The 22,687-nt window shown below is 46.4% G+C and overlaps 1 protein-coding gene across 3 annotated transcripts; it reads left to right on the forward strand.

Moving 5' to 3' along the window:
* Nucleotides 1–714: 714 nt before the first annotated feature.
* On the forward strand, nt 715–14,366 carry LOC120821114 (cationic amino acid transporter 2). Of its 3 annotated transcripts, XM_040179531.2 has the most exons (12): nt 721–988; nt 1,702–2,072; nt 8,645–8,800; nt 8,909–9,074; nt 10,369–10,505; nt 10,587–10,809; nt 11,151–11,287; nt 11,953–12,055; nt 12,220–12,344; nt 12,705–12,871; nt 13,683–13,791; nt 13,916–14,366. In XM_040179531.2, exons 1-12 carry the CDS (start codon nt 780–782, stop codon nt 14,023–14,025), a joined length of 2,013 nt encoding a protein of 670 aa, XP_040035465.2. In that variant the 5' UTR covers nt 721–779; the 3' UTR covers nt 14,026–14,366. The 3 variants fall into 3 exon arrangements, with proteins under 3 accessions (XP_077961137.1, XP_040035466.2, XP_040035465.2); XM_040179532.2 differs by lacking the exon at nt 8,645–8,800 and having other exon boundaries at nt 717–988; XM_078105011.1 differs by lacking the exons at nt 8,645–8,800; nt 11,151–11,287; nt 11,953–12,055 and having other exon boundaries at nt 715–988.
* The last annotated feature ends 8,321 nt before the right edge of the window (nt 14,367–22,687 follow it).

Raw genomic sequence — 22,687 nt, forward strand, 5'->3', positions numbered from 1 at the left:
TATATGTACAGACTCCATCTGCAAACTCTTGCAAAGTTTTGAGGGGACATCCTCCTGAGATGACCTCATACTAGAAATAAAATACCTGTTAGAAAATATTAGAAACCTAGGGATCATAGCTCAGTTTTGCTGGGTCCCAGCACATATTGGAATAAAGGGGAATGAAATGGCTGATAAAGTAGAAAAAAATTGGAAAAAGAACATATAGGCATTAAGGTTCCATTAGGAAAAGGTGAAGCTAAAAGTTTAATAAAGATCGAGACCATGCAAAGGTGGCAAGGTGAATGGGAATCTGACCCTAAAGCTGGACAATACCATAAAATACAAAGCCAGGTAGGAGGGAAAAGAGTCTCCACATTGGTCTTTGACAGAAGAGAGGAAGTGGTACCAGACTAAGACTAGGTCGTACAGGTCTTAATTCCACACTTAAGATGATAGGAAAAGGTGATGGATTCTGTACTAAAGCTAAAGAAGATGTTGTTCAGACATATTCTTTTTAACTGTAAGAAAAATAATAAGTTCAGAATGAAATGTCAAGAGGTCGAAGCTGAAAATGAGAGGCTTATAAATGATATTCTAGAGGAACAAGGGATGCATCGAGACAGAATCAAAGCTTTTGTTATATTTCCGAATGATTCAGGTCTAATGAAAATAAGTTATTTATTTTTTTAACAATAGTCTAGCCATGCCATAAGTCAATTTACACGCTTCTGTATAGTAGGTGGCGGTATACGCTACTATCGCGGTAACCCGCCAAATAGAAGAAGGAGAAGAAATAGATGCTTCACCTGGGAGGCCTCCTCTTCAGGGCGCTGATTGTCTGGATTGATTTCAGGTGTGGAGCCACACACCACGCTTCAGGGCTGCTGTGTTTCTGCTTGCTCGAGCGAAAAAGGAGCATCCATCGTGCATCGGCAGGAGTGGAGACAAGCTGCTCTTCCCCATGTCGACGGCGGTCTGAACACACCGGCTTGGGAATGGCTAGCAGGTAATGCTGGTTCACATGAGACATTATAGTGCTTTGGTAAACCGTATGCTGAGGGTTCTTTGGATCTTAAAGGTCCCCTTAAAATGTGACACTTTTAAGTTATTTTGCTTCCTTCACATCTGAAATTCACCCGTAGGTCTAAAATGTACTACTTTGTCTATTGAGTCAATTTTCAAAACTTTCCAATAGATAATTTTCGCAAAATATTTCCAAAAACTTCTAGTACAATCAATTGGGAATTTAAATATTTGAACCTATTCACCTGCTGTGTCTTCAATATGAAACTGAGCCATTTTCTAGCCATAAAGCACCTTTTCAGTAGCTCTTACATCCACAAACTTTCAAGTTTCATTCCTATTTATTTAGATTCTGATGCTTTCTGTTTTTTAATCATTCATAGCCTCGTTGATAGAAACATGTGTCCAGATTCCCAATAAGCACATTTAATAAAATTCCTCATTTAGCATAGTTCACCATGCAATTTAATAAAACTCGTTAGTCCCCAAAATAATTGTGTTGCTGGAAGTGGTTGCCTGGGGAATTTCAATGGTAATGGTCTACCAAACATGATTTGGGTGTGAATTGCTTGTGGTGTTCAGGTTGAGTTGTGGAGATACAATTTTTTTTTTTCTTTTTTGAACAAAAGCCAAACAATATTTTCTTTAATGTAATTCTTTTTGTTTTTCTTTACATGGCTATGTTGTAATCCTCAGACTCACCTGCTCAAAAGTGTTGCGCTTTTTTCGGAGCCTGACCCGAAAGAAGCCTCTGAAGCCCGAGGGTGAGGTGTCCAACTTCTGCTGTTGCTTGACCACCTTAGACCTGGTTGGCCTGGGCATCGGCAGCACGCTTGGAGCCAGCGTCTACGTACTATCTGGAGAGGTGGCCAGGAAAGTGGCCGGCCCCAGCATCATCATCTCCTTCCTGGTTGCGGGGGTGGCCTCCATCTTTGCCGGGTTATGTTACTCGGAGTTTGGGGCCCGGGTGCCCAAGACTGGCTCAGCTTACCTCTATAGCTATGTGACTGTGGGGGAGGTGTGGGCCTTTGTGGCTGGCTGGAACCTGCTGCTGTCCTATGTCATTGGTAAGTAAAAGTGCACAATGAAGGGGGATGGGCTGTGCTGAGGCTAAATGCACGACATAAGGAAGATCCTCTGAACCATTGGAAGTTTTGTCTGGGGCAGGGCTTCTCAACCTTTTTGAACTCTGGGGCCCAAGTACGAAGTTCCACTGATAGTCCTCTATGAATTAAATTAACTTTTGCCGCTTTGGCAGTTGTTTGGCGTTTTTGCCGCTAGTAAACAGAAGTAAGCATATTTGGACTATGGAGGAGTAATGTATAGACACTTGATACAACTCTGGTAGGCTATAGACCTGTCAATCCCCCTCAGTGGCCAGCAGAGAGAATGACACTTTTGCAATGTCTTAACTGATCACCGGCCTTGGTTTACGTCCACTGTGTGTGATACCTGACGTAACCGCTAGCTGCAGTCAGTTAGTTCAGGGAGACTAAGTTGAAGCTTTTTGCATTGGAAGTCAAACAAACAAACAAACAGAACCGTGCACAGGAATTCCTTCACGTGTCAAACGGAAGGACCACTTTAGGACTGCTGCACGGAACATGTTGCTAGCTGCAAGGCTAAGCTAGCTGCTAGGCTACTTCCATCTCAATATCTACCCTACAGAGTACCACCACTGTGTCCCTAAAAGACAGTGGTTTGAAAAACGCCCGGGCTAAATGTTGGGACATTGTTGGGCACAAACTTGTCCACTTGTTGTTTACAATGTTTTCACCTCGTTTTGGCAATGGCACGGTTTTGCGACTGTATGGGACGAATATATTCATCCAATAACTACAAATAATGAATGTCAGATACATAACTGTCATATTAGTTATCTCAATTCTAAGTTTGTAACCCGTAAATGGCAGACGTTTCAACATCCAAAGTCCATTGTGACTAGGTGTCACGTTCGGTCACGGTAACGGGCGGCAAAGATCCACGCGCAGAGGGAGGTCACAAAATAAGGGTTTTAATGTTCAACAGAAACAGCGAGCCGAGCTCGACGGCAAAACATAGAACAAAATGTATTCTCTAGGAGACCAGCTAGGCAAAAGGAAAAACGAAAGGTAATCCTCGGGACAGGGGAATCTCCTCCTTGGAGAACGAAGCTCGACAGGAGCCCGCAGGATGCAGCCCCTGAGGCACGACGCTGGAGGCCGGACGAGCAAGACTTGGCTGTGCGCAAAGAGAGAAGGTCTTGAGGCTGCTGGACAGGGGAAGGGTTGACTCACAAGAATAATCCGACAAGACACAAAGGGAACACATGCAAGATATAGACAGGGTGATTAGACATGACGAGAAACAGGTGTAACAGCAAACGGCGCGGCCACTGATTGAAATGAGCGGCAGGTGGATGGGAAGGCTATGTGAGAAGTGGGTGTGTGTGCAGAGGTGAGACTAATGGGCAAATGAGTGTGTCACTGAATGTATATGGCAGAGGGGAAGAGAGAGAGAGAGACCCGGATCCTGACAGTACCCCTCCCTCAACGAGCGCCCCCAGGCGCTTCCGAGGAAGGAGTCTGGCGAGACCGGTAGAAGTCCTCAATGAGCGAGCGGTCCAGGACGTCCCGGGCCGGAATCCACTGCCGCTCCTCAGGACCGTACCCCTCCCAATCCACCAAGAACTGGCGGCCCCGCCCTCGGGGACGAACATCCAGAAGTTTGCGAACCCTATAAATAGAGTCCACCTCGTCAATGGGTGGGGGGGGGGGAGCGGGGCGGGTGGGTGCACGAATGACAGGTTTGAGACACGAAACGTGAAATACTGGGTGTATCCGACGTAACGAACCGAGCATCTTTAATTTGACGGTTACCGGGTTAAAAACCTTAACAATGGAAAAAGGACCGACAAAGCGAGACATGAGTTTCCGAGAGCCTTCGCGTGTGGGCAGATTGCGAGTGGAGAGCCACACCTTCTGCCCACAAACGTATCTGGGTGCCTTTACACGGCGGCGGTTGGCAGCCTTACAAGTGCGCGTTCTGGTGCGACATAAAGCGGATCTCACTCTCCTCCAAGTGCGCTTGCATCTCTGAATAAAAGCTTGAACGGAGGGGACAGAAGTCTCAGACTCCTGTGACGAAAAGAGTGGAGGTTGATAGCCGAGGCAACTCTCAAAAGGAGACAGACCGGTTGCGGAGGAGGGTAAAGAATTATGGGCGAACTCTGCCCAGGAGATCTGATCTACCCAGGACGCCGGGGTCTGAGAGATCAAACTGCGTAACATGCGCCCGAGAATCTGGTTGGTCCGCTCGGCTTGCCCATTGGTCTGCGGGTGGAATCCGGACGACAGACTGGGGGAAGCCCCAATCAGTCGACAGAACTCCCTCCAAAACAGTGAGGCAAATTGGGGACCTCTGTCAGACACAATGTCCGAGGGAAGGCCGTGAATCTTAAACACATGATCGACCATAAGCTGCGCGGTCTCACGGGCGGACGGTAATTTGGGAAGTGGAATAAAATGGGCCGCCTTAGAAAAACGATCGACAACCGTCAGGATAACTGTGTTGCCGGCGGATGGAGGGAGACCGGTAACGAAGTCTAACGCGATGTGTGACCACGGGCGCGATGGGATGGGAAGGGGTCTGAGGAGACCCGCCGGCGGAGCGTTGCTTGATTTAGTTTGCGCGCAGACAGGGCAAGAGGCAACGAAACTACGTATGTCACGCTCTCTGGTGGGCCACCAGAATCTTTGACGGATAGCGGCTAAAGTGCCCTTTACGCCGGGGTGCGCGAATAGTTTAGAGGCATGGCCCCACTCGAGTACGGACTTTCGCGCGCTCTCGGGAACGAACAACCTCCCCTCGGGGGCAGTAGGAGGTCTGATGGCGTGCGCAAGGGCCCTCTTAACGGTCTGTTCAACTCCCCAGACCACCGCTCCGACCACACAGTGTTGGGGAACAATTCCCTCCTGGATTGAGGCATCCTCCGTGGAGCCGAACTGACGGGAGAGGGCATCAGGCTTAACATTCTTTGAACCTGGTCTAAACGAGATGGAGAAGTCGAAGGCCAAAAAATAAAGCCCAGCGGGCCTGCCGTGCATTCAGTCTTTTAGCGGAGCGAATGTATTCGAGGTTCCGGTGGTCGGTCCAAACAATGAATGGCACGCTGGCCCCCTCTAGCCAATGCCGCCACTCCCCCAGAGCCAACCGGATAGCCAGGAGCTCCCGGTTGCCGACGTCATAGTTTCGCTCCGCGGGTGAGAGCCGGTGCGAAAAAAAGGCGCACGGGTGAATCTTATCGTCACGGGAGGAGCGTTGCGACAAAATAGCCCCAACCCCTACGTCAGAGGCGTCAACCTCAACAATAAACTGTCTTGCGGGGTCCGGAGTGACTAAAATGGGCGCGGAGGTGAATAAACCTTTAAGACGGTTGAAAGCCTCCTGTGCCGGTTCTGACCAACAAAACCTTGACTTGGTCGACGTGAGTGCGGACAGGGGGGCAGCCACCTGACTAAAATTGCGAATGAATCGCCTGTAGAAATTAGCGAATCCTAAAAACCGCTGGAGAGCAACGCGAGACTCCGGGGCTGGCCAATTGAGAACCGCCCGTACCTTCTGGGGGTCCATGCTGATTCCCCCAGCGGAGATCACGGACCCAAGGAAAGTAACCGAGCGCGAGTGAAAGACACATTTCTCGGACTTAACGAAAAGGCGGTTCTCGAGTAGGCGTTGTAAGACTCGACGGACGTGTTGGACGTGTAACTCGAGAGAGGGTGAGAAGATTAGAATGTCATCCAGATAAACAAATACGAAGATGTTTAACATGTCGCGCAGGACGTCATTCACCAGTGCCTGAAACACGGCGGGGGCGTTGGCCAATCCGAAGGGAAGGACCCGGTATTCAAAGTGACCAATATGGGTATTGAACGCGGTCTTCCACTCATCCCCCGGTTTGATACGAACTAGATGGTACGCATTACGCAGATCCAATTTAGTGAAGAATCTAGCGCCCTGTAGGATCTCGAACCCTGATGACATAAGGGGCAAGGGGTAGCGATTCTTGACCGTTATGTCGTTTAACCCCCGATAATCAATACAAGGACGCAACGACCCGTCCTTCTTCTCCACGAAGAAGAACCCCGCACCGGCAGGAGAAGAGGATGGAACAATAATCCCAGCCTCCAGCGACTCGGAGAGATATTTCTCTAACGCTTCTCGTTCGGGTGGTGAGAGGGAGTATAGCCTACCGCGGGGAGGCGTGGTGCCAGGGAGGAGGTCAATACTACAGTCATAAGGGCGGTGAGGCGGCAGGGAGACGGCCCGGGAACGGCTGAAAACCGCCCGCAAGTCATGGTACTCCTCCGGTACGCCAGTCAGATCACCGGGCTCCTCCTGAAACACAGAGACAGAAGACACGGCAGGGATGGCAGACACTAGGCAGTTACCATGACACGAAAGACTCCAAGACAAAATAGTACTCCTGACCCAGTTAATATGGGGATTGTGCTGGACAAGCCAGGGGTGCCCCAAGACCATGGGGGAAGAGGGGGAACAAAAAACAAAAAAAGAAATAGTCTCTTGGTGGTTCCCGGAGACAGTCAGACTCACCGGACTGGTGACCTGATGGACCTCAGCTAGAGTTCCACCATCCAGAGAAAATATGGTGGTGCGTTCTTCTAAATCCACCAGGGGAATGTTGTGTTCCTGCGCCCATCTCTCGTCTAGGAAGTTTCCCTCCGCCCCCGAGTCAATCAGCGCCGGACAGGAGGCAGATGAGCCAGCCCACCGAAGAACAGCGGGGAGAGTGGTGCGGGATCTGGGTGAGGATGAAGACACCGCCGCGCTCGCCAGTACTCCTCTGTCTACTGGCGAGCTCTGTCTTTTGCCGGACAGGAAGCGGCAAAGTGGCCCGCCGCACCGCAGTAAAGGCAGAGTCTGTTAGAGAGGCGGCGTTGTTTCTCCTCCGGCCGGAGGTGGATGCCACCCAGCTGCATGGGCTCAGGTTCGGGAGCAAAAGGGGGAAATGACTCTCGAGGTGTCGGGGCAGCAGTGCGGGCTCGTCGCCGTTGTTGAAAGCACCGATCGAGGCGGATTGCCAGCTCGATCAGCGTGTCGAGGTCGGCTGGTGACCCACGAGCGTAAATCTCCTCCTTGAGTTCGATGTTCAACCCCTCTAAAAAACGGGCCACCAAGGCGGGTTCGTTCCATTCGCTGGTAGTGGAAAGAGTTCGGAACTCGATAGCGAAGTCTGCAACGGACCTCTTCCCCTGACGAATGGTGGTCAAGAGACGCGATGCCTCGCGTCCAAAGACTGACTGGTCAAATACCTTTATCATCTCCTCCTTGAAGAGGGGGAAGCGTCTGCAGCAGGGACCTCCAGCCTCCCAAACTGAGGTTCCCCATTCACGGGCGCGCCCAGTTAGTAAGGAAATCACGTAGGCAATGCGGGCTTGGTCTTCAGCATATGTTCGCGGTTGCAGAGAGAAGGCCACCTCACACTGCGTCAGGAATGCTCTGCATTCCGCCGGCTCTCCAGCGTAACACGGGGGGTTATTGATGCGAGGCTCCGAAGACGACGAGTGAGAGAGTGTTAATGGAGACTCGGAACGGGTCTGGGTGAGGCGCATAGAGAGGTCGTTCACCTGAGCGGCCAGGCTCTCAACGGCCTGCCTGGCTGCCGACAATTCCTCTTGGTGTCGACCCAGCATAGCTCCCTGGAACTCAACGGCAGTGGCAAAGGATTCCTCCCTCGCTGGATCCATAGTGTGTGGTCGGATTATTCTGTCACGTTCGGTCACGGTAACGGGCGGCAAAGATCCACGCGCAGAGGGAGGTCACAAAATAAGGGTTTTAATGTTCAACAGAAACAGCGAGCCGAGCTCGACGGCAAAACATAGAACAAAATGTATTCTCTAGGAGACCAGCTAGGCAAAAGGAAAAACGAAAGGTAATCCTCGGGACAGGGGAATCTCCTCCTTGGAGAACGAAGCTCGACAGGAGCCCGCAGGATGCAGCCCCTGAGGCACGACGCTGGAGGCCGGACGAGCAAGACTTGGCTGTGCGCAAAGAGAGAAGGTCTTGAGGCTGCTGGACAGGGGAAGGGTTGACTCACAAGAATAATCCGACAAGACACAAAGGGAACACATGCAAGATATAGACAGGGTGATTAGACATGACGAGAAACAGGTGTAACAGCAAACGGCGCGGCCACTGATTGAAATGAGCGGCAGGTGGATGGGAAGGCTATGTGAGAAGTGGGTGTGTGTGCAGAGGTGAGACTAATGGGCAAATGAGTGTGTCACTGAATGTATATGGCAGAGGGGAAGAGAGAGAGAGAGACCCGGATCCTGACACTAGGAGCATTTCCCAAAGCACTTGATGGTTATCACTAAATATCAGTGCCTGAAGTTTAAAAGACTAACAAAATATATTGCTTTTGTTTGATCTTTTAATCAACAACCGTATTGAAGACATTAACTTGCAAATGTTTGCCATCCATCTGATATCCCACATGACACTGCATTGCCCAATTTATCACTGAGGGGACAATGGTCACGTCATAGATGTTATGATAAAGTCCAGATTTCATTTTTTTTTAAGTAAAAAAAACTAGTTTGACAAATCTAAATGGCTCTGTACCCCTTGTTCTTCTCAGGGACATCTAGTGTGGCCAAAGCCTGGACGGGGACTTTTGATGACCTTATAGACAACAATATTTCTCAAACTCTAGAAGACCATACACCAATGGAGTCGCTTGGCTTGGCTTCATACCCAGACTTTTTTGCTGCTGGGCTGATTATGTTGCTTGCTGGTGATCTGTCATTGTCATTTTATGTGAAAGTTGAGAACAGAAGATGCAGTGCTCAAAGAGTTGACACTTTTGACCTGAATGAATTGATCTTTTTCTTTTTAATTCCAGGGGTTCTTGCTCATGGTGTGAAGGAGTCAGCCGTCATCAACACAGTTTTTACTGCAATCAATGTATTGGTTTTAATTTTTATCATCATCGCTGGCTTTATAAAAGGAGACCTCAACAACTGGCGCAGCAGTCGGGAGGTGATCCTGGATGCAATTCTTCTCATGGAGTAAGATCTTTTTTTTTTTTTTTCTTTTGTAAAAAAAAAACCCGGCAATATGATGTAAATAATAACTATGCTCAGAGTTCAGAATTTTCTTCATTATCAAAGTAATTCTGTGAAAGCCCTCTCCACAACTAACAAGAATCACAAATGGCAAGTTTGTTTAGTTAGGTTTACTTTTGAGCAGCACCTAAGACGATAACTCGCTGAATAACATTATTTCCCGTTTACTTGTCCAAATTATGGGGAATTCTAGTTCCAAAACACCGCTTGAGTGTCATAGAAAAAGGACAATAATCACAAGGCGCTTCAAAGTGCTCCACATAAAACCATTGAACCTCAAACATAAAGCAAGGAGATTTACAGTTAAGAACATTTGATACATTGAAACATTAAATAAAGTCATTAAAAGGATGAAGTTCTTAAAAAATGTAAAAGAATAAAATTGGCAGGGTAATTTAAGAATGTCTTTAAGAATTCCGAATTGCAGAAACCGAAAAGTCTTTAATGTGGATTTGACTGATTTGGACTCAGCAGCTCTCTGGGACTGTACCAGCAGGAAAAATGAATGTTTAGTTCTGACTCTGGGAACAGAAAGTAGACCAGTCCCAGGCGACCTAAGGATTCGTTCGGTTCATAAGGTATCAGCAGATCAGAAATGTACTTTGGCCCTAAACCACGTATGTTGTCCGGTTCGCGTTCAATCAAAGAGGTCGGTATCTGGCCCGAACCTGAGAAGAGTTTGACACCCCCCTGCCCTAAACCATTCAGCGCTTTATAAACTAGCAGCAAGATTTTAAAGTCAATTCTTTGTTTGATAGAAAGCTAGTGTAAAGAACTGAGAACTGGAGTGATGTGATCCACTTTCCTGGTCCTTGGAGGACTTGAGCTGCAGCTTTCTGGATCAGCTGAGGAGATTTGTTTGACTTTTTACAGAAACATGTAAAAACACTTACAGTAGTCGAGTCTTCTGAAGATAAATGCATGGACTTGTTTTTCCAAATCAGGTTGAGACATAAATCCTCTAATCCTTGATATATTCTTTGGGTGATAGTCTGATTTTGTAACTGTCTGATTTTGTTGAGGTCCGAATCCATAATTGCACCTAGATTTCTAGCTTGGTTTGTGGTTTTTAACATCAGTGATTGAAGCTCAGCGCTGACTTTCAATCGTTCATCCTGGTTACCAAAAAAAATTCTGTTTTGTCTTCTGTTAATTGAAGAAAGTTTTGATGCAGGGTGGGGGTAGAAATTACATAAAACAAATCAATTCGATTGAGTGTAATGACATTTCTTTACAGGAACTTTACAACTGCACAAAATGAAACCATGGACTTTGGTGTTGGTGGCTTCTTCCCCTTCGGCTTTGATGGCACATTAGAAGGAGCAGCAACCTGTTTCTATGCATTTGTGGGATTTGACTGCATCGCCACAACAGGTATCGTTAAGTACTGAGAGAGGAGCACATTTTGGGGAATTGACTTCAACAGTATCTGGCTGATGGAAGGGCCCTTTCTAGGGGAGGAGGTGAACAACCCACAAAAAGCCATTCCTCTTGCAATCGTGGCGTCACTGCTCATCTGTTTCTTGGCCTATTTCGGCGTATCAGCCGCTCTCACACTTATGATGCCCTACTATCTGCTCGACGGCCACAGCCCTCTACCTGTGGCCTTTGAGTATATTGGCTGGGAGCCTGCAAAGTACGTTGTGGCAGTGGGATCCCTCTGTGCACTCTCGACAAGGTACTGGTCTCATCTTTTTTTTTCTTTTTTTTTTTCTCCTGTATGATGTTTTAAGTTTCCGTTGCTAGTCTCCAGTTGCCCATTCTAGTTTTACCCTAAGCCTACAATGACCTGGCCATTGTTGGGCTTAGAATTGGTACTTGCATGATGGAAAAATGAAAATAATGTATGTAGTGCAACCATAACGTTTTTATTTACATGGTCTAAAATGAAATGTCACATGACTTGTCAAGTCCATTTCAGTCCAGTTGTAGTAGTGCACATGGAATAAATGTCTAACTTGCTTGACATTAGCAAGCTCTACATTCGCTCAGTGAAGCGGTGCTGTCATGTTTCCACAGTCTCTTGGGAATGATGTTTCCAATGCCGCGGGTGCTCTTTGCCATGGCGAGAGACGGCTTGCTCTTCAAGCCTCTCTGTTATATGAGCTCCAGACAAAGTCCCGTCGTTGCCACGCTGTCTTCAGGAGCAGTGGCTGGTAATCTAGTTGCAATCATTTTTTTTCTTTAGAGTTTATAAAGTGTGTGTGTGTAGCAACTAAAGTACAGCGGAGTGCGAACGCTTGTCAGGTGATAAATGGGCAATAACCATGCACAGCTCTCACAGCTTCTTTAATGGGGGGGCCACATACTGCCTACATAGGTAGGGGGCCACATACTGCCCACTTTGATGTCACGCGGGCTGGATCAGTAAAATCATCAGCGATTGTACAGTCTACAGGGGGGTGCGGATTATCCGGTTGACGGAAGTTGCGCAGTCATTTTCTAATGGGCGGGCCTCCCTGGAAGAATGCTGTTGCTGACCCCCCGGTCTAACGCATGTGCTCACTCAGTGCGACGATCCCCCCCCCCCCAGTCGTGATTTATGTCTGTCATTTATACACTTAGCAAAGTCATCCAGCGGGCCGCACTGGACCCCCCGGCGGGCCGTATGTTTGACACTTCTGGTCTACGCTGTATGTATACTAGTTACTTATGAGCAGGTGGTTTGGTAGCTCCTGTAATCAGTGTGTGGATGATGATGTTTCAATTTGCCATGAACCATTCAACTCCCTCACCACAAACGATATTACATATATTTTTGTGGTAACATGGAGCCAACCATGTTATCCAACTAAGCATGCATTTTGGTTCTCCTTTGCAGCTGTCATGGTTCTGTTATTTGACTTGAAGGCGCTTGTTGACATGAGTTCAATTGGGACCATCTTTGCCTACACCCTTGTTGCAGTGTGTATTCTCGTACTAAGGTATATTCACTTGGAGTACCTAATGTAAACTCAATCGTTGGTTAATAAACTTTTGGATTTTTAAGTTATCCACAAAATGGAATTTACTGCCAGCTTTTTTTATTACTGATTTAAGTATCTTTGTTTCAAAACAGTTAGCATGTTGTTGTTTTTTACTTCCCCAGGTACAAAGAAGGCCCCGGTCTTGTTCGTAGGCAGGAACTATTTAGTTTGACGGGTCTGTTGAGGCCTCCATCTCAACCCACTCACCGCACCTCTAAAAATGTCAATATAGTCCTCATCATCATTTGTAAGTAAGCTCTCATTGTTCTGCTGAGTTGAATTGTATTTTTCTATCCATAGTCTTGTTGTCTGAGCCCAACGCCAACCCTGATGCCGATAATAACCACATGCAGACTTTCACGGTCATAATGCATGCAAGGCTTCCCTCTCAATACTATAGCTTCTGCCCAAGCAGCAAAATTGGAGAAATTGTATGATTGAAGTACATGTTGCCAACTATAACATATTTTCCATCTTAGTAGTTTGTCAACAGTGTCACTTTCCAGAGTTGCTGGAACAGAAATCAACAAAATGTACCTAGAAGAAATGCAGAGTCTTAAACACTCAATGTAGAAAGTTTTGCCTCACAGCTGCGATTCCTCCTCAGTGTTGCTGGTGATGGCCTTAAGCGTGCTGCTGTCAGAGGCTGTGCCCTCCCTTCGCAGAAGAGAGTTGTGGAGCATGCTGCTCGTCTCTGTCCTCACGCTGACACTGGTCCTCGCCGTCATTATCATCTGGAGACAGCCACAGAGCACAAACAAAGCGGCTTTTATGGTAAACTGGGAGGGGTGGTGGTGTGGAGGTTTTCCTGCATGCTGAGGAATTGCCCACTATCCAGTTCCAATGGGGTAATCTTGTTAAGTGGGTCAGTTAACCGGCTTACCGAGGTTCTTCTGACATGCAGAGAGGCCAGCCAAGGGTAAACCTTCAGCAATTGAACACAATTTGAAAAACTACCCTTTTTTGGTTTCGAAGAACTTTTCTATTTATAACTTTTTGGGGCTGATATGAGCTACGATATATGCAACATTGCCTGTTTGTCTGTTTTAGGACTGGGGATTTTTTTATCTTTGTTGGAATCCCCACTTATCGTGGCAGGTCTTTGCTACAGCTGCCTGTCTTTTACATAAACAAAGTCCAAATCGGTTAACCAGATTTAGTCCCCTCACATCTGTCCATTGGAGGCCAGTGACACAAACTTAGTTTCACTTGCACCTCTTTAATGTCTACACGTGTTTAGCATGTTTATTGAGTCAAACTAGAATGCCGTGAGAGTAAGGAGTTTGACATGGATCTGGTATTGTGCCGGATGCAGGAGGTCCAAAAGGTATGACGGGACTAAAGGTGTTAGTATGAGGTGAGGATAATGTTAAACTGTCTTCCTTACCCAATGGGGAGCCAGTGGCGGTTTTGCAGGACTGGGCTAATTTGGTCTGATGCAGAAGAGCAGCTGAATTCTGGATGAGTCTTTCAGCTGCAGAAGAGGACAGGGTCGCTGCAAGGATTATATCAAAAAGGATGCAAAGTAGTGGAGGCAGGAACTCCAACTAATACAGCCCCGCTCAAAAAGTTTTTGTTTTTTTAGGTTCCTGGTGTACCCATAATTCCAGTTTTAAGTATCCTAATGAATACCTACCTGATGGTTCAGCTTGGAGGAGAAACATGGACCAGCTATGCTATCTGGATGGCGTTAGGTAAGCGTGCTACTGTCAGGTGCCCTAAATAACCAACTCAATGTGTTATGTTTGACATTTTTCAAGTTGTTATTTGATGGAGGGGTCTGTATTCACTTTTTAAAAGCCTTAACTCTTTCCTCAGGTCTGATCATCTATTTTGGCTACGGGGTTCGTAATAGCGTCCAAAAGCAAAGGCTGCGGGAGGCTCGTATCCAACTAAATACCGCTGTAAACGGTGACGTTGTGCGTTGAATTGTGTTGCTGTCCACGTGCATGGAACAACCTGATCAAAGAAATATAGTTGAGGTCATTTAGGAATAACCTCGATACCTATTTTAGTATTTTGAGTATTCTGCCAGTTGAATCAACTTTTTTTTCATGGATGAATGTTTATGCCAACTGCTTTTGTTAAAAGTATTCTATCAGTATTGTATATATTGTACCTGTAATACAAGTGTCATATTATCCATTATGACTAATCAGTCTTTCAAGACTCTAATCTTGGATATTTTTGTTTAACTTCTCGGTTTTGAAACTGACAATTAAAAAAAAGTATCTGTATTGTATGAAAAATAATAAATTTGTAGAAAACAGCCTGCCTTAGATTTTGCTGAAGAAATTCAACCTGCCAAAGACGATGATGGTGCTTTTCTACACGGCCATAATGGAGTCCATCCTCTGCTCCTCCATCACCGTCTGGTACGCTGCAGCCACAGCCAAGGACAAGGGCAGGCTGCAGCGTGTCATCCGCTCTGCAGAGAGGGACTTGTTCGCTTCCAGGTCTCTGAAGCAGCTAAAAAGATGGTAGCCGACCCCTCTCACCCCGGACAAAAACTGTTTGTGCCCCTTCCATCAGGCAGGAGGCTGAGGTCCATCAGGACTAAGATCTCCCGCCAAACAAAGCAGCAGTCGTTGCCAAATCAGGCTACCTTTTATGCAAGTTTTTTAATGTGATGTCGGAATTGATTTCTTATATTTTGTATATCATGAAATTGCTGAAAGTACCAATTTCCCTCAGAGGGCTTTAGTCTGTCCCAAAACTCATTAAACGCTGAAAAACCCTTCGATTGCGAGGGGAAAATATGGTGGCAAATCACTGTCAAAATTCGAGCGCGCAAATCAAACATCCGCGAGCAAATGTCCCTCTTGCCGGTCAGTCAGTCTGAATATCTTGCCAACTTTACCGAACTATGGAGGAGCCTGCACACATCTTGTCTCATTATTTCAATTTTCCAAAAAACGATCCGTATTGAAAGTTGATAAGATATTCACAGATTCGGACTTCATTTTACCAATACGGACCGGTCTGCAAGCTGGACGCATCGGTCTTAATGTGCGGCCGAAGTGCCGGTAATGATGGTAAATGATTTTGATGATGAAATTGTAGCTGGTTGTCATCTACGGTCAGAGAGGTGTCGTTTGTATTTTGACAACGTTTTATCTCATAATTTCGACTTTCTATCCCCTTTCTGTTGTAAGGAAATGGGCTTCTATAAATGCATAACTCCAGCCACACAGCATAAAAGGACTGAAGAATCATTTGTCAGTATGCAACCCTCCTTTTAGTTTAACATGACAAAAACACTCCATGAACTGTGACTGCGCACCAGGATGTGAACGAAGTCCACCTCTGGTCCGGAGTCCATCGACAGCAGCTCGATCAAGATGAAGATGGATCAAGGACTCACCAGGACAATTATGAAAATGTTCATTGGAGCTACTGAGAATTATGTGCACTTATGTGCATAAATATAGCATTACCTGCACCCCCCCCCCACTCAGATATACCCAGTGCTGCTAATTACAACTACCACTAGAATGCAATAATTCAATTATTTTATCTGGGTAATTGAATGAATTAAACACCATCTCTCCATGTTTTTGTCCATGCGTTGATACTTCATTCTCCATCTATTCTCCTTTTATTTCCACCATCGCTCTGCTCCCTCAATCACAGCTCTGATCGATGTTGGGACTGCCATGGCTGTGATTGTTATCGGGATGCGATTTACCAGGTGGCATTAATTTATGCAGCCAATCTTAGTGCTCATTTGTCAAGCATCACTCATCATTTGTGGAGCCCGCAGGACACGCGCCTGCCAGTCTCCGAGGGGCCTGACATATGTTGTTTTGTTATTTGAATTGCGATTAGCGTATGTGTCTGCGTATTAAGGAAGCAGTGGAACGCGACCACCACAATATGGCAACACCTTAGTGCTACTGGAGAGAGGGGGGATCCTGCAGCATGTTTTCCATGGAAGTCCATATTGTAATTGTTTTTATTCAACCTTGAAGTAACACGAGAAAGGCCAAATAACCCCAACTGTATAAGACTAAAATCAAAGAATACATAAATAAATCCTCGCATTCACTCGCATAAGAATAACTATTACAAAGTCTCTCAAAATCAGCAGAGCGCCTCCGAATACATCAGGGCATCAAATTCTCATCATCCTTGGTGAATGTCCGTCATGTTGGTTGCTCGATCAACCCCATGAAGTGTTTGCAAATTTACAATTTGACATGGTGGTGTTAAATGGAAAGTTGAGGTTCGTAGTTTAATCCTCAACATTTAGCTCTGATACATCCATTAGGTTGCACATAATAAATTCTGATCAAATCTAATTGATTTTGAAGGTATGCAATGGAAACAAGCAATTAACAGGGGAAAAGTAGTTCAACAAAAAGGATATACATTTCCTGACACACTATATAATGGGACATCATCAGCAATACTGGGATATTATGTATGATATTGTCATATTACGCCTACTTGTACTGTTGATCTGTACCCTTATTCCTATTTGTGTACTCATATGTTGGATTTGTAGGTTTTGGAGTATCTGTTTATTGTTTTTTGCACTTGTGGTGGCGGGCGTGGTTTGGCTCAGCTGCAGAGGGGATGGAGAAGGGAGTGGTTCGGGGAACAGTGGCAGGGGGAGGCATAATTGGCCTCAGGTGGGAGTAATCAGGGTGTGTGTGATCCTTAAGGAGAGTTCCGGCGACAGCGAGAGCAGACTGAGGCAGGCGAGGAAGCCGGAGCCGGATGCTTGTGTGATTAAAACGGACAATAAAAGACTGTTTGCAGAAACCCATTGCTGTATCCTGGTTATTCCACGTCCCCACCCCCCAAGGACTGCACTTCACAGCATTTCCACCTCTTACTAAAACAGCTCAAACCATTTTAGATCCCTCATATTTCAGTCTGGACCAATGTTACATCTCTGCTACCAGCATGGTTTAAAACACCAAATAGTTAGAAAACAGACAGTTAAGAGAAACCAGATTTCACATGAAAGCAGAAGAAAAAAAAGTGAGTAAGTTCTTTATTTAAGCACAACTGTCTCTGCAGAAATCACTCTGCTTCTCCATCTCTTTCACCTCCAGTGTATTAGGAGGTTAACTATCAACATGTGGATGTAGGATGTTTGGGAAATCAAGGATGAAAAGACAAAGTACCATTTTCCAATGCGGGTTCAGAATTATGCAAAGGGAAAATTTGTCCTTGTCCAATTGAATTAGTCAAAGCTTTTTAGCCCCTTCAAGGACACTGCTTTTCTAATGGGTTCGTGCCCACTGCATGTGTGGAACTGAAATATCCAAGAATTTTAGCTTTACATTCAGGGAATACCCAATTGTTTGGGTATCCAACACATATTGGTGATTCCCTACCACCTCATGTTGCATGGCCATGTTTTTCAAATGTGCATGACTATTTTTACATTTCCAAGATGCTAAATGCGTTAAATTAATGCAACATCGCAAAGAATAGTAAGTATTCAACTATATTGCTAGATGTTCAACGTGTTATTTTTCAAAATTGTTCCATAACAATAGTGCTTTGAATTTGAAACAGACTCACAACAAGGGAGAGGTTGAGTACTGGAACTTTATTGATTCCACTGGACGCTGAGGGATTCAGGAGTTATAATGTGGACGAGGAGTGTTGGACTGTCGTTTGTCGTTGAGGATGGATGGATGATGAGGAGGAAGATAGCTGGTGCACTCACCACGGACAGGAGAGAGGTGAGTGGCGGGAATACGACAGGACCCAGGAGGGAGAAGGAGATGATGGGGACGCAGGTAGGCCGATAGCGAACTTTCCTTGTTCCGGTAGGGGAGCAATGCATCGGCGTGAGTCCTTACTCAGAAACAAGACCAGACAATGTGACTGTGTGAGGAAGGTGCTTTGACTGAGCTGATGAGGTAATGACGTGCAGGTGCTGGAGATTAGAACTCAGTTGACCGTGATCTGTGTGATTGTGTGGTGGAGGAGCCTGGTTGGTCCCTGACAACTATAGGGAGTTTACATATTGAACCATCATTTGTGAGATTATCGTTATTTGCACAAATATTTTATTATTTTAAAAAGTTAACAAGAGGGGATTTTTTTTTGTATTCGCTGTTGAATGGATGTTTTATGGATGTGGGATAATCTGATTCATGGTCATGGATCCTCCATGGCACTCGTCAGTGCTCTTATGCTTCATATTATGAACCTCTACGGTTCGGGGGGTGTATTTTTTAGATAGTAAAGTAAAATGTCCCCTCTTCATATACATTCATAGCGTTTCCATACAGTTTAGGTAACAAAACTACGCGTCAGTGAAGTACATATCAGCTCAGGTCAAATGAGTCAGCCGTCTCCTGTCCTTTTGTTTGACCTCCCCTCAACTGTCCCTGACCGTGAATAAATACGGGCGAAATAAGACGAAAACTACCTTTTTCCCATGACTAAGACGTGATGAAAATGGATCTATTCTAACTTTCAATAACGAGATGAGACGAAAATATTGGTGGTTGACAAAAAATACTTGTTTTCCCCTAAATTTGCATGCACCTAACATCATTGTTTGAATGTTGCCGGGTCCTGTATCCATACTCCCTTCCCTGATAAAGTTGCACCAAATGCGAAAAGTGGTCTGTGGCAGGTTCGTTTGTCAGAACGGCAGGTTGCGCGGTTGGTGGCAGGTTCATTTGTCAGAACGGCAGGTTGCGCGGTCGGTGGCAGGTTCCTTTGTCAGAACGGCAGGTTGTGCGGTCAGGGGCAGCTTCCTTTGTCAGAACGGCAGGTTGCGCGGTCGGTGGCAGCTTCCTTTGTCAGAACGGCAGGTTGCGCGGTTGGTGGCAGGTTCATTTGTCAGAACGGCAGGTTGCGCGGTCGGTGGCAGGTTCCTTTGTCAGAAGGGCAGGTTGCGCGGTCAGTGGCAGCTTCCTTTGTCAGAACGGCAGGTTGCGCGGTCGGTGGCAGGTTCCTTTGTCAGAACGGCAGGTTGTGCGGTCAGGGGCAGCTTTCTTTGTCAGAACGGCAGGTTGCGCGGTCGGTGGCAGCTTCCTTTGTCAGAACGGCAGGTTGCGCGGTCGGTGGCAGATTCCTTTGTCAGAACGGCAGGTTGCGCGGTCGGTGGCAGGTTCCTTTGTCAGAACGGCAGGTTGTGCGGTCAGGGCAGCTTCCTTTGTCAGAACGGCAGGTTGCGCGGTCGGTGGCAGCTTCCTTTGTCAGAACGGCAGGTTGCGCGGTCGGTAGCAGGTTCCTTTGTCAAAAGGGCAGGTTGCGCGGTCGGTGACAGGTTCCTTTGTCAGAACGGCAGATTGCGTGGTTGGTGGCAGGTTCCTTTGTCAGAACGGCAGATTGCACGGTTGGTGGCAGGTTCCTTTGTCAGAACGGCAGGTTGCACGGTTGGTGGCAGGTTCCTTTGTCAGAACGGCAGGTTGCACGGTTGGTGGCAGGTTCCTTTGTCAGAACGGCAGATTGCGCGGTCAGTGGCAGCTTCCTTTGTCAGAACGGCAGGTTGCGCGGTCGGTAGCAGGTTCCTTTGTCAAAAGGGCAGGTTGCGCGGTCGGTGACAGGTTGCGCGGTCGGTGACAGGTTGCGCGGTCGGTGGCAGGTTCCTTTGTTTCAGAACGGCAGGTTGCGCGGTCAGTGGCAGGTTGCGCGGTTGGTGGAAGGTTCCTTTGTCGGAATGGCATAAGCCGATCTCTGTTGGGTATTTAGCGACAATTCCATGTAATGTTAAATGAGTATCTTCACGACCATGGGTTTGCCGTAAATGTTTTAGTAAACTTGAGAATCTGGCACAACACAGCGACTTGCAAGTAGCGCAGTGTCTTAAATAAAGGGATGTCTGTCTTAAAGCGGCTTTAGAAATGAACACAAAGGGATTCTGTATTTGCACATGAAGTCTGAAACGGGCAATGTCCGAAGCCAGCAGACAGAAAGCACCAGCGGACTGACTACTAATCCTTGCGAAATAGAGCAAGGCTCATTTGAGAGAGAAGTGCTTTCCTCAAACTGAATAGAGATGGGTAGCCTCATTCTGCTGACTCCAGGTGGGGGTTCATGTTGCTGTTAAGACTGTCGCATCGAATTGTTAAAGTGTGTGTGTGTTTTTTGTGTGTGGTTGTTACACCGTTTTGTTTAACAACTTATTTCTTGTACACACATATCCATGCACACAATTACAAACAACAAGCCTACACGCACACACACACTTACGCACACATACACACAAAACTGGTTTTTTTGTACGCACATAAGACTTAAACACTGCTCATGCGCACAAGCACACGCAATTTGTCAAAAGTTTGAAATATGTGTGGTGTGTTTTATGTAAATATGTGTTATGTTTTATTTGTCAGGTAATAAATAGACCCACTGTAGACAAAGGAAGACTGTTTTGATTTGTTTAGTTGGAAATTGAGATGCAGAGATTTGCCCAATTATGTGTTAGATGACTCATCCCTTCGTCCTCCACACGTCACATGCTACAGACCTGTCCCAGGAGGGACATCTAATGGACAACCCAAGTACTGCAAGCTACACTATTATGCAGTTGTAGACACAACACAGGGGTCTCTGGGCCTGAGAAGGGAAGAAAAGGAGTTTAATATGGCTGTTAAATGGGACTAAAATGTCACTAGTTTTTCTCGACTCGAAAAAGGATTAAAATGACTAAATGTGACTAAAACTAATGCATTTTTGTCTAAAGACTAAGAATCAACAATAGCTGCCAAAACGAACACTGTGATGGAGTTTACATTTGAGCTAAAGCCCTCTGGGTCAACATCAGATGCCAAGGGGCTCTCACTGGTTGAGGAATCGGGGCCGGAGCTCGTATTGAAGGTACAGCTGGCCCAGAAACATCTGCTACATTGACACAGGAACACACAAAGTACACACCTAGTATCTTGGCCATCGGGACACATTTTCTATCATCCTGTACTACTCCTGTCAGTCTCGCTGTGGCTCACCTGAGCAGCTGCCACCACAAAAACTGTAAATGAGTCCAACGGTAACGTGTGCACGCACACACACACATACACACACACACACACACACTCACTCTCACTGCTTGTGCAAACCTGCCTTATTAGCTGCTCCAGATTGGCCATCCCGAGGCCCGGATGCCTGTGACCTCCACGTGCCCCCTAAATGCTTGACTTATTGTGATTAAAGCATGATTGGCAGCACCGGTTATTAATTCTAATCCTGGGCACATATGTGGGGCGGTGGGCAGAGGGCAGGCCGCCGCGCGTGCCAGGCGGACGCCACGCGGAGGCTAATTCAGTGTGACACGCCATCAGAGCACGGTCACCCCCCCCACCCCCCCGACACACAGACACCACCTATAGGCCCACACACACTTTTCCTCTAATGCACAGGAGGAGGGCGGCGAGGAGAGAAGGTTATCCTCTAACAAGACGGCACGTGCAGATTTCAAAGCACTCCAACACAAAAGTGGCTTTTCCCTGAAAACCATTAAGGGCCCTCCGCACCTTCAAGTACATCATTTGAATGTAGAAAAGCAGCGTGTGTTAAGCAAATCATTTCCATCTCGAGACCGGCCTAAAGGTCTTACATTTTGCCACTACTTAGCAGGCAGAAACTCAAGTGATGGGTTATTTTGAAAATATATTTTCCTTCCTCAAGGTAAAAGCCTCGAGGCAAACGATGTCTCATCTGTCTTAATAAGTCTTGTTTGGGGTTAGGATGTCTCCCGGCATCTGGAGAGAGTCGTGCCGAAATTTCCTCTGCAATATTGCGGGAGGGAACTGAAGTGGGGTCGCTCATCACGGTGATATCGCATCATGATAAATAACAGCCAGCAGAAAGTGCTTTAAAAGGATGCAGGTTCAATTGCTATCCATCACTTACTATGCTTGTAGTGATTTGGTAATTTGATGAGCGAGTGAGTTGTCTGAAAAACGAAGTGTGTAAACAAGATTGAGTTAAACTTCCCGACCATGTTGGACACCGAAAGGCCGGAAAAAAAGAAACTCATTTCTAACGGAGGCTGCGGTCGTGTGGCTGTACTCATTCAGGTTGAATGTCAAAGACTATGAGATGTTGTTTAAATTCAGCAGACAAGCAGTCGGAGTAGGTTGAGGTAAGCAGGTGTTCTCCCTTCTCTCCTGCAGGGGGCAGTGCAGCATCATGAGTATTGAGTTGTCTCGGTTGGAGACATAGCTGCATATTGACGGTGGGACTTGAGGCTTATAATAATAAAAATATAGTTCCCCCTCCAAATGGCCAGATTACATTTGTCTACAAAATGTTTTTTAAGATCCCACAATTTGGGGTTTCAGTAGATCAGACAGATCTCTACAGCAACTGTGTCCTCTTTCAATACATGTCCACCTGTTACATTTGTCCCCGTTTGAGCCTTTGTTTGTATGTAAGAAGTGGACGTAGTCATTGTGACGTCACCCACACCGACAGTTTGACATCTGCTACAAATCGAACGCTTGGTACAAAACATTTGGAGGAGAAAATAAAATGATAAAAGCTCCCATTTGAGAAACAGGCTTTGAAGGCAGATGTTTATTTGACTATGCATACTGATTCCAATGGTCATTTACGAATGATTGAATATTGAAATCTCAAATGTTCAAACCGTTCTTTTTGAATTTGGGG

The sequence above is a fragment of the Gasterosteus aculeatus genome, chromosome 6 (genome assembly GCF_964276395.1).
Source record: "Gasterosteus aculeatus chromosome 6, fGasAcu3.hap1.1, whole genome shotgun sequence".
Classification (NCBI taxonomy): domain Eukaryota; kingdom Metazoa; phylum Chordata; class Actinopteri; order Perciformes; family Gasterosteidae; genus Gasterosteus; species Gasterosteus aculeatus.